The sequence below is a fragment of the Rhinolophus sinicus genome, chromosome 2 (assembly GCF_057876585.1).
Source record: "Rhinolophus sinicus isolate RSI-liver-muscle chromosome 2, RSI-T2T, whole genome shotgun sequence".
In the NCBI taxonomy this organism is placed as follows: Eukaryota; Metazoa; Chordata; class Mammalia; order Chiroptera; family Rhinolophidae; genus Rhinolophus; species Rhinolophus sinicus.
In genome coordinates, this window is record NC_142502.1 from 65027781 (window position 1) to 65044851 (window position 17071).

A 17071-nucleotide genomic window follows, 5' to 3' on the forward strand; every position below is an offset into this window, starting at 1 on the left:
CCTGTAACTTAGTGCAGGTAGATCAATAACAGGGCTCCCCTCTGAAAGTCTTCCCTCTATAGGAAGATTTGTACGTATTCCTACCCTGTTGGCTGCTGTATTGAAATTATTCTGTCATTTTAGATGTCTGTTTCAGTGTGGAGAAAAACTTTGCTTGGCTATTGTTACGTTACATTAGCTCCTGGGTAACTTTGCTTTTCAGAGGAGTTTCTGAAAGTTGAATAATTTAGTAACTGAGATGGTCCCTGGTGAGGTGACTGAAGGGAGCCTTTGGAAGGACTCTTTTTCTACCTTGACAAATATTTTGGTGGAATCTTCTTGTGTTTTTGGTTTTAACAGAATAGTATTTATCCATTTAAGAGTTTTGCATTAATTTCACAGTTTGTTGTGTTTTTGTTTTGTTTTGTTTTGTTTTGTTTTTTTCTCAGCAGAGAGTACATTTATTAAAACTCACTGAAACTCTGGGAGGATAGCACTGAGGCTTGGAGAGTATACAGCCAGGAACTATGTTTAAGCTCTCCCATAGGATCCCTCTAGCAAAGACCTCACTGCTGTTGACAGATCACACTGCCTGTACAGCGTTCTTTTATTTTTGAAGCAATAAATTTAAAAATATTTTAAAGGCATATTTTGGGTAGATAATAATAGTGAATAAACCTACAAATGGTAGTGAGATGGTAAGACCCATATGACAGGTTTTCAGAAAGCATTCTAGATATGTCAGCATAATGAAAAGGCATTTGGTTTTTTAAAATTTGGTCAGTGAAAAAAAAATCAGTGGTATTGGTGATAGTGAACTACTAAGTTTCTTGTTTGGTATCATGAGGTCAAAATGTTGGGTTTAATGTGAATATTGTCCTTCCCTTTGACTGTTTCAAGAGTATATAGGCATGGCATCCATAGTGCTTTACTACTGTTTTTTTCCTGACTCTAAAACTTTTAGTTTCTATTGGATATATAGAAAATATTGAATTACGTTTTAACACTTTTTAAATTTTTCTAAAACTTAAAGTTTTAATTTTGCTTCAAATGTATAAATGGTATCTTAGTACAGGAAAAACACGTTAAGCCTATATGTAGCTTTCTTGTTGGTGAAATGAAATAGTTTCACTTTTTTCTTATTGAAATTATTTTTTCTACTTCTCATGTATAAGCTTTCCAGTGCTCATTTGGAATGCTAAATGTCTGTAAATCAATATTCCCAATTTAAAAACATCTGATTTTAACATTTTCCATTGATAAATACAAAAGACACTTATCTGGAGAAGAAAGAATTTAGTCAGCTTTAAAGATTTCTAATTTATGTACTATTTTCCATAAAAAAGAGCCTAAATTATATATAAGACTTGGAGGGTACATTGGTGTTTTGGGCTTGGGGGAGGCCTGATATTTTTTATATATTAGTTGAGAAGAAAGCCCATGAGAAAAAATTCAGTATATTTTTTTTCTACCCCTGGTTCTGTTGTGTGGTTGTCATTGCTTTTTAATACAAATGCTATTTTTATTTTTCCTCACACATGAAATAAACAAATCAAACAGGACAAGAAATGAACATGGACTTGTGATTTTTTAAACTTTATAAAACAATTTGCTTTAATTAAAAATTATCCCTTCCTAGCTATTTATGGTTCTACAGCCTATTTTATAGAAATCAGTAGCTTTAGCCCTTAAAAGCTCTCCTGCAAGACATTTGCTACGTGAAAGAGAATTTATGTGCTGAGAATAGTTTCATTCTTCAGTTAGGCCTTAGGTTTGACCCTATAAAATTTTTTACTCAGGAAGGTACAAAAATTTCTTCTCTTTAAATACTTCAGGAAAAACATAACCATTTTACTAAATAAACTTGGCCATTTGATAGCATAAATTAGGGTGGTGATAAAATGTGGAAATTGTTCAAAGGCATCTTGTATAAATTATCGCCTTGGCTACACTCCTGCAGGAGGTGCCTTTTATCTTTTCTTTAACTAGACGGGAAAAGTCTCCATTACTGGAGAAAATGAAGGCTTTTAAAAAAAAGTCCAGATTCAGCTAATAAATATTTTATAACTGTTTCCTGCAAAATATCTGAAATCCTTTTTGGAACTTGCAGTGTGAAACAGCAGCCTGAAGAAAAATGTCGATCACTCCAAATCAGATCACTTGTAGATATGCCACCCTCAGCGCATCTCTTTAGAGCTTAGGGTTCTGTGTTTGGCGTGATCAATGACTTCTCCCCAAGAGTTTAGCCTATGGATTTGCATTGGAAGCGTACTAAATTTTACACTGCTAAAGCAAGTAATGCTTATCTCTGCAGTTAATACATTTTTAAATCCAGTGGCTGCTCATTAATTACCTCTTAGTAAGTTTCCCTTGAGACCACTTCTTTACCACTTTGGTGTCTTTAATATTTAAAGCTGTGATTACTAAAACTCATCTATGTGATAATAAAGAAGCAGTTTTATATTAAACTGTGTCCTGACATTCTTTAGCATTTAAAAAAGCTTGTTTCTAGAGAGTCATACAGATTTAGTATTAGTATAAGCTAAATATAGCATAATCAACGAAACAGCACCCAGTATTCATTAGTCGCATATTAAATGCAACCTGCAGGCTATGTGGAGTTTGGGGACAGACTGGGCTACCAAACTCCGCCCCGCCCCACACACACAAATTAATTCTTAAATATACATAAAATATTACTGAGTAGAGTGATCTTGGATTTGGCTTGTGGTCAGCCACAGATATGATGTCTGGTTTGGGAAAAATTAATCGCAAACAACTTTAGAGCTAGGAGAGGATTCCGAGCTTTTGGCTTTTGTATTCTAATCCTCACTTTGTGGAAAACTGAAGTCCAGGGAGGTTAAAACATCACATAGTGAGTTTTAGTGAGTTGCAGTCACAGTTCAGTTCTCCTGACCCTCAATTCAGTTTCCTTACCACTAAATCGTCCTCTCTCTGTGGCACACTGGTTACATCTGAAGCCAGATTCTGTCCTTCAGTCTCAGTAAGGCCCAGGTAAGGCACGTGCAGTTCCACTCTGTGTCCTGCCCTCCCCTTTGGCAGCCCCCTACTAGCACCTGTGTGGGGCTGGTGATGGCTCTTTGAATTGCTTCCAGAGCAGCACCCCTCTCAACCGGTGACTTCAGAAATGAGTCAGGTCCAAGTGTGGACTCAGGAGGATGCTTTGCATGCATCACATCATCCATCCGCAAACAGCTGTCTCTTCTTATCACGGAGACGGGGTGGTTATGCTCCTTATGGATTCATGACAGAAGCCCACAAAAAATGGAGTCTGTACTCTGAACACTCTAAGGAAGGAAATTCAGTGTATAAAACCTTAGGACGGAACAACAGGTCATGTGAGATGGTTTTATCCACACACATCACTTACCACTGGTGTTTAGAGAGCCTTCAGCATGTTGTATAGGTGGTGTGACTCAATCAGGGGAGGGGGGTTTTGTTCCCTCTATTCTTAGTTCATAGTTCATGACTTAGGGATGCAGGGAATCCAGAGGAGGTAGCACTTTTGAGTCTAAGCTATTGAGGATAGACCCTATCTTTAATACCTGCATTAAATACAGATTATCTATGTTAAATAAAACAGTATCTGACAATCACAAGAGATACCTGAATATTGTTTGACTCTCAGGAAGCAGCCATTTCCTACAATGGAGCTATATGTTTCAGGTTGTTTATGGCTGAAGTGGTAGCGGGAAGTATGGTGAGGTCTTGAGAATGGATTAGTTGAGTGAAGGGCCTCATTTCCAGAACAGACAGCCCTTAGTTACCTGATGTGAGGAGTGGATGACTTTGAATCACTTATGGTAGAGGATACATATGTTTATATATGTATTTAGAATAGGTGACCTTGTTTAAAATATGCATGTATCATGTAAATAGTCCATAAGCAATTTATCCTGCCTCTTTAAACATCAATCCATTAAGTGTATGCAGGGACTTTAAAACAATGTTTGATGCTAATGTTAGCTCCATATAGCTTACTGCCCTCATGTTCCTGCCGTCGTCCTGCACACTGGACTGAGAGACCAGTGCTGCCTCTGAGATCCCCTGTTGCTGGAGGGAGCCCACCTTGGTCACCCTGGAGATCATGTCCCCAAGAGAGAAATCAGTTTTCTTTGGATGAGTGCTCTTCTAAGATGGTTGCCAAGGCACCGAATGATGGGCAGAAAAGAGGTGGCATGCTTTTGTGGCAGAAGCTTCCTCACCAGAGGGAGAAGTAACGTAAGAGGGAGAGAGGATGGGTTCCAGATCACAGCAGAGCCTTGGACTCACATCAGCTAAGATGGCCGGCTCTTCATTTCAGCTTCTTAGCCCGAGGGGACAGATTTTTATCCTCCAAGTTCGGCTTAATTTTCTGAGAATGTTAAGAGGACTTCTTGGGTGGTTTCCATCCTCCTGTGCTCCTGGTTACAGAATGGTAGCCCATCTCTGAAGCATTTCTTTCTGCCAGTGCCAAACTCCTAACTGGCCAATGCGGGGGGCACTGTCAACACCACCAGTGTTTTCTGAGCTGCTTATTACTGAGGAAAGCTCCAATGCTCCTAACGAAGCTTCTTTTGTCCACCCCCCCCCCCCATCCTGATCCTTCCATTTAGAATGGGCTTGGAAGCCCTTGTGGAGTCATATGCATTCTGGAGACCTTCACTACGGACTCTCACCTTTGAAGATATTCCTGGAATTCCCAAGCAAGGTAAATCACAGAGTCTTTGGGTCATATACACAGCCAGTTCCTGCCTGGAAGCTCAGTCACTGAAATATGTGCAAGTCACTCTTTACATCTACAATGGCAACCTCATCATCGACCTCCTCCTATACCAGGATCCGTCTCTTTTCTGTGTGGTATGGAACTGGACTAGGAAAAATGTCTGTCACGGCCTTAGGTTAAGTCTGCAATGTTTTAGGCTGTTTATGTATTTCATGACCATTACCTCACCTGGAAATCTCTTATTAAAATTAGAGGTAGACTAGTGGGCTCTGGTGTCAGGTGCACCTCAGAGAAATTGCCAATGCCCGTTCTAGTTCCCTCTTTCTTGCCAGCTTCTTTCTTCTCTTCCTTTAGCAAAATTGCCTCTAGTCAGGGTTCTCCTGTTGGATTTATGATGAGAAGGTCAGGCACACTTGGGCAAATTTCCCTGGGTTTACCCACCTCTGAGCATTTACCCCAAGCCCATGGCTGGCGTTTCCTCAGACGGAGCTTCATGGAAAGGGATGACGCTTCCTTCTCTGCTTGGTGTAGCCAGGACTCTCAGCCCACTCCCGCTCTCAGGCTATTTACACCTGATCCTGCCCAGCTCCCCAGTGAGAATTTAGCGTGCTGGGTTTTAGATAATTATCATTGGTTGGATTAGGCTTTTAGATTATTTTGAGAAGCTATATAAAACACTGTCGCTAGAGCAATGAAGGTTTTACAACCTGTCCAGCCCATTGGAATTCTCCTCTCCTCCTCAGTTCTGTCAAGTTTGCAGACATTAATCTGCCAGCAAATCCAGAGAGGGGAGTCAGGCACCATCGCAGTTATTGATTGGACACAGGGTTAACCAGCCTTTCTGTTTCACAGGACTGTTTGTTTGCTGGTCATCTGCTCTTGTGTTAGCATGTGATTCACCAACCTGGTTTCTGGTTGGAAATGAAATTTCTGAAGTGCTAGAATATTGCCTATTGTAATAGCCAAGCCCTGCATAGTAGTCATTGACACACACAAGCTTTCAGTGGGCAGCTGCAGACACGTGTGAGGTGGGATGTGCCTTTGACCAGTTCAGGTCTTACCTTTGAGTTCCTTCTGTTATCTTGCAAGAAAACATATTGATTCAGAGCAAGCTCTGCTGAAAGCAAAGGTGAAAGGTGGGTAGAAGAGAGGTGATGGTTATACTTATGGAACAAGATACAGAGTAAGATGAAATTTATATTTTATAAAGTTGCAGGGAAAGTCAGTATGTAAAATATTTATTATAGTAAGTGAGAAAACTTTGACAAAGCTAACAGAGAAAAATGTGAAAAGTTTGTGTAGTTGTATCCTAATATTTCTGCACTTAAAAAAATACATCATTCCCTGGGGACATAATTTGCCTTGAAAATATTGAGATGATCGCTGTTTGGAATATTCATCTGAATTCAATTAAATTATAATTGTTTGAGAGCTGAAACCATCTCCTTTTCATCTTTGTAGCAACCCTTGTAACAAGCAGTGTCTAGCTCCTGTTTACAAAATTGAAAGGGAATGATGGCTGTGGAGTCGTTGCTCTTTACATTTCGCCTTCTTTTGTAGGAAATACAAGTTCCTCCAGCTTACTCCAAGGTTCTGGGAATGGCGTTCCAGCCACCCACCCTCATCTCCTGTCTGGTTCCCCTTGCTCCTCTCCTGCCTTTCATCTGGGGCCCAACACCAGCCAGCTGTGTAGTCTGGCCCCGGCTGACTACTCCGCCTGTGCCCGGTCCGGCCTCACCCTCAACCGATACAGCACATCTTTGGCCGAGACCTACAATAGGCTCACCAACCAGACCAGCGAGACGTTCGCCCCACCAAGGACTCCCTCCTATGTGGGCGTGAGCAGCAGTGCCTCGGTGAACATGTCCATGGGCAGCGCTGACGGGGACACCTTCAGCTGCCCACAGACCAGCCTGTCCATGCAGATTTCGGGGATGTCTCCCCAGCTCCAGTACATCATGCCTTCACCCTCCAGCAACGCTTTTGCTGCTAACCAGACCCATCAGGGTTCCTATAATACGTTCAGGTTACACAGCCCCTGTGCCTTGTATGGATATAACTTCTCCACATCCCCCAAACTGGCTGCCAGTCCTGAGAAAATTGTTTCTTCCCAAGGAAGTTTCTTGGGGTCCTCACCGAGTGGGACCATGACCGATCGGCAGATGTTGCCCCCTGTGGAAGGAGTGCACCTGCTTAGCAGTGGGGGTCAGCAGAGTTTCTTTGACTCTAGGACCCTAGGAAGCTTAACTCTGTCATCATCTCAAGTGTCTGCACATATGGTCTGATGAAGCCTTTAAGTTAAACGACATTCAAATCGAGCTAATGTATTTTCTTTCTTCGTTTTTCTTTTGAAAGCAATATGAAAAGAAACTCTCAGTAACTTGTAAAATGTACAAATAATAGAAAATGAAGGCTCACTGAGTTTTTTGCCTTTCTCATGGTGAGATTGTAATTATCTATGGTACATATGTATACTGTATATAGCATGTGGAGTTTTGAAGCCTACAAAGCCACATCCTCCCTGTTTTTTTTGCCCCTAGTTCATCCAGTTGCACAGAGTATTGCCATAAATATAATACGTTTAACTAAAGTTCTCAGACTCTTTTAAACACCAAACAGCAAACTTAAAACTGGGCAGTAATACTAACCAGACTAAGACTTACAACAAATTATCAGAAAAATGCTCTATACGGTTTCATACTTGAGTGTTGATAACCAGCAGTAACCAGCACAGAGTCTTGTGATTTCTGTTATTCTTGGGCACAGTGTGAGAACCTAAAATGCAAAAGCCAGTTGAAGTCTTAGTATTAGTTGTGAGGTATTTATAATCATAAAGGATTAGCTTTTGTTTTCCTGCTTGCTCTCATTTATCACAGCTATTAGATGACCTTGGTTCTGTAAAAATCCATAATAATTACTTTCTTAAGAAAGGTGGAGGAGAGGCTTGTGATTTTTTTTTTTTAATTTTTTCACTTTCCATTGGGCATATAAGAGGTTTTTTTCATCTGCAGAAAATAAATTTCCAGTATTTTGGATTTTTTGTTCATTTTATTTAGTTCATTTATTTTGTTTGTGAAGTAGACCATTAGAGAATGTTCTATAAACATTTTTAAATTCCAATTTACACTAGGGAAGGAATATATAATATGAATCGAATGGCAAAAAGAAAATAAATCCACCTCAAATTCTTTGATTCCAGTGAGAAATGTTTATCTTTTGAATCAAGAGGAATAATATTGTCAGCTATCCCTTAGGTTTTTATAGTGTGGTTTTTCATTCAGGGTATTTTTTTCCATCTTGCTTTGAGATTCTGGACCCAAGGTCTATAAGTAAGGAAAAAGGCATTTATGATACTTATTTATGTCTCATAACCCCTACAAATTGAAACCTCTTCCCTCCTTAACCTTGTCCCTCTGAGTCTTTCCCAAAACAGATAGATTCTAGGCCTTTATGGTGTTAAATAACGCTGTGAGGAATTTCAGGGGGTTATCTCTAGCAATCTGTCTTTTGGGGGTGGTAGTGCAAAGGCCAAAGCCTATTATTATAAAGGCAGGCCCTCTTGGAGGACTCAGGAGGAAGATACTAATTATGATAAAGGAGCAATAAAACTTTTAACCTCAACAGCATTTTTAACCTCAAAACTGGAACAATGAAAACAGCATTAATTTTTTTTTTAAAGTCCCTAAAATCATGAATACATGCTTTAAGATTGCAAAACAAGTAGCCTTGCTGGCACGTTATGAGATGACTAGGAAAGGCTAAGAATGCATGGTGAAGAGTGTTACCAATGTGTGTGCTGAAAAACTACAACCTGTCTGCCCACTGACTCAGTACATTGCATATATTTGCCAAACTAAAGCAGTGTGTGATTGCCTTTCAGAGCTACACAGAGTTGCTCTAACTCATCCCTAGTTTAGGTGGGGAAAGGGTGTAGTTCTTGATTTACTTCTTTACTTTAAAACATCACAGCTGTTAAGATATTTCTGGGGATTACTATTTGAACAGTGTTTGCACAGGATGTGATTCTGTTATAGATATTGGTAAGTTTCCTCATGCATTCTGTAACAGCTCATCAAATTAGTTTTGAGTTTTAAATTTAAGATTAGCATGAAGGGACATGATATATTTCCAATAGATAGACCTATATAAGATATTTGTGTGTGGTATCAATAGCTTGACAGTGATTTGGGAAAAGTCCTCAGAGTACATCCCAACCTTAGTGCTTGGTATAATTCAAGGAGAACAAGAGAGTTTCCCATCTTCAGAAAACATGGAAGTAATCATCTATACCCATATGTTTTAATAAGGAGAGCATTTTCCTTTTTGCTATTGGTGATTTGAGATAACACCACAATACAAGTAGAATTTTTATTAATCTTTTTTTTTTTTTACTTAGCAATATTGTGCAAATGCTGTTTCCTTTAGGTTTTACTGTAAATATTAATCACCATGTCACTACAAAGACTAGGCTTTTATCATTATATTAAATGACATACATGCATTGATAATAATAATTATATATCTGTATTTTATTAAAAAAGTGCTTAAGATATTATATATTAAAGTGTGTTACTAAACCTTTTATGACATTGGAGGGTAATCATTTAAAGTGTCTATAAATGTTGTTCCAAGAATAAACACACATATGCATAGCCCAAACACAAATTTTACAGCTTTTGATTATAAGGCATGGAGAAATAGGCCTGGTATTCATTTTTCATGTGTTAAATATAATTTCTTGGTGCCTTGACCATGTCATTGAAGGTGAAGCCCTGACAAATGTTCAACACATGAAAATTCAACTGTGAGAAGAGGAGGGCAGAGTGGTATGTTTTGTTTCAGGTCCAGGGGAGAAGGGCGAGGATACAAGAATGAGCTGCTTGTACCACACCAGTGATGACAGATCACTTCTAGACCCCTTGATGAGAAAACATTCCAAGGGACATTGCGATGAGATGAGGTTGCTGCTATCACAACCAGTCACATTTTGAAAATTAACACTTGCTTCCATACAAGCTCCCTCCCAGAGGTCAACAGCTTTTCACAAGCAGGGCACCCAGTTGCTGACCCCTATTTCTGGAATGTAGGGGGTCAGGAGACTTTGGTGGCCCCCAGGGGAGGTTGGGGCACAGTGTTGCTGATGTAGCAAAGGATCATACTCTTTACATTAATTAGTGAAATTTTGAGTGCAAAAGGAACCTTACTTTTAAAATGTGAATTCTCCAGACATCACTCACCAGATTTAAACCTTTCAGCAACTCACACCTTAGTATGAAATAGATAAATAGATGGAGACAGCTGGAGTTTTTATTAGGAGAAAAGAGTAATTTTTGGAATAGAGCAATTCTGGGAAGATTTGAATAGAGAGGGTGAAGAAGGTGCAAGAAGAGGACTCTAAACCTGGCCATTAAAAATAATCATTTCATGAGCTTTTTCAGGAGTCATGGTAGAGTTGGTAGATGCTACGCCAATGCTTTTTCTAATTAGACAAGTTTGAAAGAATCCTTTATTTTGAAGTGTAACTATGCTGGGTTTCCTCAATGGGGGAATTTATTGACTTATCTACCTGGAGGTTTTCTTAAGCCTGTCATTGGAAATTAAATAATTATATTAAATTATTACTACATTGTGCTTTAATCTTGTTGACCATCATTCTTTATAAGAGGTTCTCAGATACTTTGAGACTAAGATTGAATATGTGAACAGTTAAGTAAACATACGTGATTATAGCCCTCTAGGAGATCAAAGTCTAAAAACATTATCAGTGGTGGAAATGAACAAATAATATATATCCAGGTATAAAAACATCTAACAGACATATAAACTTAGTGTTCATCTACATGCTGTTAGATTTTCAAATAATGAATTTTCTTTTTGGAATTTTGGTATGGTGAGATAATTTTCTTGGGAATTAGAGAACTTGGTTTCAAACTATGGATTTCCCAATCATGATTTTGGACAAAACCTTAGCCACTTTAGGTAGGTCTTGGGTTTTTTTGTTTGTTTTGTTTTTTGTTTTTTTTAATATGTGAAAAGAGTGGCTTGGATGAGAATCTTTACTATTCCTTTCTGTTTCAACTTCACCTGATCTTAGTATATAAATAGTATTCAGCTTAATAGTAGGAAAATAATTTTATAAAAATATATATTTTGGAAAAAAAATATATGTCTTTACAAATAACATGATACCTCCAGTATTATTTTAAATTTATTGGACTACATAGAATTTAGCTTTTAAATGGAATTGTGCTTTCCTTAGTTATAACATGTAGGACATACTTCAGTATTTAAAGGAAGCTGAATTTAATAACCTATTTTGAAGAAAAAAAAGATGTTAATAAAATTTCCTTTCTATGGTGCTCCTAATTGCATGGCAGAAAATTATTTTACTCTGGAATAAGTATGGCATCTGGTAAATTCTCTAGAGATCATTCCAAGTCCATTGTAAATACATTTAAATCCTCACTGAGAAAACACTTGATTTTGTCATTTTGAAGGGTTTTATTCATGGTAAGACTCAGAAACAATAATATGAAACAGTTAATTACCATGCAATTCATTAAGTTTATATAAAACTGGATCAACACATCCTATGTCCATGTTATACGTTCTATTAATCATATTAGTAGAATAATGTAATAATAAGGCAAAGAAATTTTTCTAAATAATAGCTTTATTGAGATGTAATGCACAAACCATACAATTCACCTAATGGTATTTATAGTGAACAATTCGATGGTTTTCAGTATATTCAGAGTTGTGCAACTATTCCATAATCAATTCTTGAACATTTTTATCTCCCTGCAAAAATCTCCATTAACAGTCACCTCACATTTTTTTCTCCAGCCCTTCTTTACCCCAAAGTCCTAGGCAATCACTAATCTACTTTCTGTCTATAGATTTGCCTGCTCTGGACATATCACGTAAATGGAATCATATAATATGTGGTCCTTTGTGCCTGGCTTCTTTCACTTCTCATAATTTTTTTTTTTATTAGTTTCAGGTATACAAAGCAACATAATGATGAGACATTTACACCCTCACAAAGTTATAACTCCAACAAATCTACTACCCATCTGACACCATATGTAGCTATTCCAATACCAGTGACTATATTCCCTAAGCTGTACTTTACATACCATGACCATATAGCATATATATATATATATATATATATATATATATATATATATATATATATGTATGTATTTCACATCCTCGTGACTACCAATTTGTACTTCCTAATCCCTTCACCATTCTCACCCATCCCCACTCCCATCTAGCAACCACCATGTTTTCTATATCTAAGTCTATTTCTGCTCTGTTTGTTAGTTTATTCTGTTCTTTAGATTCCACATATAAGTGAGATCATATGGTGTTTGTCTTTCTCAGTCTGACTTATTTCACTTAGCATAATTTTCTCTAGGTCCATCAATGTTGTTGCAAATGGTAAGATTTCTTTTTTATGGCAGAGTACTACTCCATTGTATAAATGTAAAACAGTTTATTTATCCAATCGTCTGTTTTTTTGGTGTTGAGTTGTATGACTTTTTTATAAATTTTGGATATTAAGCCCTAATCAGATATGTCATTGGCAAATACATTCTCCCTTCCAGTAGGCTCTGTTTTCGCTTTGTTGATGGTTTCCTTTGCTGTGGAAAAACTTTTTAATTTGATATAGTCCCATTTGTTTATTTTTTTCTTTTGATTCCCTTGCCTGAGGAGATAAATCAGTAAAAATACTAAGAGTAATGTCTGAGAGCTTACTTCCTATATTTTCTTCTAGTAGTTTTTGGGTCTTACATTTAAGTCTTTAATCCATTTTGAGTTTATTCTTGTATGTGGCCTGAGAAGGTGGTCTCTTGTAGGCAGCAATATGCATGGGTCTTGTTTTCTTATCCATTTAGCAACCCTATGTCTTTTGACTGTAGCATTTAATTCATTTACATTTAAAATGATTATTGATAGGAACATAGTTATTGCCATATTATTATTCATATTTTTTATCTTTATTTTCTCTTCTCTTTTGTTTAAAGAAGTCCTTTTAACATTTCTTATAATACTTACTGGCTTGGTGGTAATGAATTCCTTTAGCTTTTTCTTGTCTGGAAAACTCTTTATCTCACCTTCAATTTTAAATGATAGCCTTGCTGGGTAGAATAGTCTTGGTTGAAGGCCCTTGATTTTTCATTTCTTTAAATATTTCCTGCCACCATTATGGACTGCAAAACTTCTGTTGAGAAATCCACTCATAGTCTTATGGAAGCTCCCTTGTAAGTTACTAGTTGCCTTTCTCTTGCTGCTTTCAGGATTCTCTCTTGGATTCTCTCTCTGTCTTTAACTTTTAATCATGGTATTTATGATGTGTCGTGGTGTGGGCCTGTTTGGGTTCATCTTGTTTGGAACTCTCTCCTCTTTCTGGGCTTGTATGTCTATTTCCTTCAACAGGTTAGGAAAATTTTCAGTCATTATTTCTTCATATAGGTTCTCTATCCCTTGCTCCTTCTCTTCTTCTTCTGGTACTCCTATGAGGAAAATTTTGTTACACTTGCTGTTGCCCCGCAAGTCCCTTAAACTATCTTTTCTTTTGTTGTTCCAGTTGGGTGTTTTCTGCTACGTTGTCTTCTAAATTGCTGATTTGATCCTCTACTTCATCAAGTCTGCTATTGATTCCTTCTAGTGTATTCTTCATTTCAGTTATGTCTTCTTTATTTCTGATTGATTCTTCTTATGGTTTCTATGTCCTTCTTTATGCTTACTATCTCTTTGTTGAAGTGCTCACTAAGTTCCTTAAACATTCTTATAATCGGTGTTTTAAACTCTGTCTTTGGTGGGTTGGTTGCCTCCATTTCATTTAGTTTGTTTTCTGGAGGTTTCTCCTGTTCTTTTATTTGAGACATGTTTCATTGTTTTCTCATTCTGGCTGCCTCTCTGTGTTTTCTTCTATGTATTAGGTAAATCACGTATGTCTCTCAGTCTTTGCTGGCTGGCCTTTAGGGTTTTGTAGTATGTGTCCTGTGTGGTCCAATGGTAGAGTCTCCCTGATCCTGTGTGTGTGCTCCAGGAGTGTCCCTTGAGTGTGTTGTGTGTGTTCTTCTGTTGTAGTTGAGCCTTGATTGTTTTTGGCACATCAGCAGTGGGATTGTCTCCAGGCTGACTGTGAGGACTGGCTATGACCACAGTGTATGAGGTGCTGTGTGTGGGTTGACCCCTCAGAGTAGGATTCACCCCCTCGGGCTCTTGTACCTGTTGAGACACCCATTTTGGGTGTTCCACTTTGGGGGCTCACCAAGTAGTGCTCTGGTCTGACATGGTCTGAAGCTGGCCTCTTGGTGTATTGTTTCTAGTGTCTCTTGGGAGGGCCTCCTGTGAAGGCCAATTTCAGCCTTGCCTGTGACTGGCCCACAGCTACCCGGTAGGAGCGACAAAGCTATATGTGGTTGGCTGCTGCCTGTGTTGGACCTGGAGGCATGTGGGGTGGCCTTGCTGTGAACTGAGGCTGGGTGCCACCAGTATTGGGCCTCAGGCAGCTTAGCAAAATGCCCAGGGTCCCTCTAGGCCTATTGTCACCTGCTGGCTGCCCATAAGGGACTCAGCTCTTGAAAGAGCCTCCTTAGGTGTGCGAATTGGGCTGGTTGACCCTGTGTTGAGAGTGTCCTTGGTGATGATGCAGCACTAGCTGGGTAGTGTGGGGTTCCAGGAAGTCATGAAACATGGCTGGTGGTTTTTAAACAGTTAATGCAGATTCAGTTCTTGTGCCAGTGCCTGGCCTATAACCACTTCACAAAAACTCCCTGAGAACATTGCAGGCAGCCATCACTTACGTCAGATTGATAAGTCCCCTGAGCCTCCCAGGAGAGACTGCAGTGCAGGTTTTAGGCTATTGACCAACACCAAAATTTTCCTGGACTGCTGCAGCCTTTCCGCTGCTGCTGTAAAGGGTTTTTGCAGCTTGTGGGTGGGGCTGGTGCTCAGTAGTCAAGAGTGTTCAGGGCGATGCACTACTAGCTGTGTGGGCAGGGACCCAGGACATCACTAAGGTGGTAAGCCTGCGCAGATTTTACCAGACCAATGCAATCTCAGATTTGGCCCCTCGTGGGAGCGTTCAACATAGAAAAGATGGTGCTCTCCAGTAGGCTACACATGAGTCAGGTTCCACACAGGGATAATGGCAGCTGTCCCCCCCACCTTGCCCTGAAGCTACACAACTTAGTCTTTCCCTATGTCTCTGGCTCCTTTCGAGTTGCTGCTCCTCCACCAGAGCCCAGGTGAGTGTTTGCAAGTGAGCGAGTTTGTGTTTGGGCTCTTTAAGAGGACACTTGGGTTTCTTGTTGCCCTCCATCTTGCTGGGATGGGGAGACAGAGTCCTTGCTGATTTTCACTGCTAGATGTTGTGGGAACACCCCTCCCCGGCACTGGATCCCCGGGCTGTGGAGCCCAACATGGGGCTGGGACTGGGACCCCTCCATTCCCTGGGTGACCTGCCATTGAGGTGTCCTTCCTAGTGTTCAACTACTACCTGTGGGTTTGAGGTCAGCCTGTCCTGCATCTCCACCCCTCCCCCCAGTCTCGATGTGGCCTCCTTGTTATATCCTTAGTTATAGGGGTTCTAGTCAGATGATTCCTGAGGTTGATTATTCTACAGTTTATTTGTAGTTTTGGTGTCATCCTGGGATGCAGCAGGCACAGCATTTACCTAATCTACCATCTTCCCCCATAATGTTTTTAATTCACATTGTCACGTGTATCAGTATTTAGTTTCTTTTTATTGCTGAGTAATATTCCATTGTAGGTATATTACACATTTTATTGATCCATTCATCAGTTGATGAACATTTGGGTTGTTTCGAATTTTTGGCTGTTTTGAATAATGCTGCTAAAATCATTGGTGTACAAGTTTTTCTGTGGACAAATGTTTTCATTTCTCTCGGGTATATAGGAATGAAATTGCTGGGTCCCGTTGTAAAGTGTTGTGGAAATTCCAGACTGTTTTCCAAAGTGGTTGCACCATTCTACCTTCTTACCAGCAATGTGTGAGGGTTCTGATTTCTCCATATCCTTACTAACGGTTGTTATTGTCAGTCTTTTTGATTATAGCTCTCCTCATGGGTGTGAAGTGCTATTTCATTGTGATTTTGATTTGCATCTCACTGACGATATTATTTTCCTGATGATGTAGAGCATCTTTTCCTGTGTTTTATTGGCCACTTGTATGTCTCCTTTAGAGAAATATCTATTCAGATCCTTCACCCATTTTTAAGTGGGTTGTCTTTTAATTATTGTGGTGTAAGAGTTCTTTATATATTGTAGATACAAATCTCATCAGATAAATGAATTGCAAATCATTTCCCCCATTTAATGGGCTGTCTTAATTTATTGATGATGTCTTTTTCGTGACAAGTTTATAATTTTGAAGAGATCCAGTTTATTTCTTTTATTGCTTGTGCTTTTGGTGTGAGGGCAAGACATTTTGATGGACTTTTTGAATTTACCTTTTCAGATTCTTAGTAGAAGTAGTGCATTTTAAATGTGATTTTCAGGTGTATACGTTTAATAGTACTTGATAAATTACCTTCTCCCAACACACCTGAAATGTTGTTTGTGGGTAAATAATTGTACATTTTTTCAGTGTCTTAAAAGGAAGGTAAAAAGATCTTAAAACATTATGAAATTTTTATTACCATAGAAAAAGATTGGCACTTTCAATATTTATTCAATCAGTAAATATTTATTGAGCATCTACTACTTGCTTGGCATTATTTTGGAGATTTGGGGTATAGCAATGAAAAAAACTTTTGGTGTCTTCAAATGCCTTGTAAAAGTTGAAATCCTGGTTTCCTGGGGGGAAAAAAAACCTTCATACTATAATATATCACAGTTGGCAGGGAAAAAAAGTGTTGGCTCTTGGTTTCTCTGTGAGTTGGTGCCCTCGCCCTTATTACAATGTTACACATCCCAGATGGTCACTGCAAAATGCTTGCTCCTGTGCCAAGGTACAACAGGGATGCATTATCGCCTTAACTCGGAGTTTGTTTTGTGGTTTTCTTTGGAAACCTTAACATCACTTAAATGCAATTTTTTCAATTTGGCTCTGTTTATAGAACTGTAATAAGATATTTCTCTATTAATAGCAGGAAGGGAAAACCTTGCTTGTTTAGGGTTTTGGAAAACTCATGCACATTTTTTTTTTTTTTAAGGTATTTGGTGAAATGGATTGCAGAGATTTGCTGATTCCTTTTTCTTAATTTGCCTAAATGCATTTCAAGGGAAAATTAGTTGAACCATATGTTTTCCAAACAAAATAACAGCTCTCACTCAGCAATAATAAAGAGAGGCACTTCTGTCAGGGAATGTTACAAAGTTCCA

At 38.8% G+C, this 17071-nt stretch overlaps 1 protein-coding gene across 1 annotated transcript in view; it reads left to right on the top strand.

The window, feature by feature from the left end:
- TBX18 (T-box transcription factor 18) overlaps positions 1 to 10342 on the top strand; it is a 29903-nt gene extending 19561 nt beyond the window's left edge. The window contains exons 7-8 of the mRNA XM_019716372.3: positions 4596 to 4690; positions 6266 to 10342. Of these exons, the coding sequence (XP_019571931.1) occupies positions 4596 to 4690; positions 6266 to 6990 (820 nt within the window). The 3' untranslated portion in view covers positions 6991 to 10342. The remainder of the gene's footprint in view (positions 1 to 4595; positions 4691 to 6265) is intronic.
- Positions 10343 to 17071: the final 6729 nt, after the last annotated feature.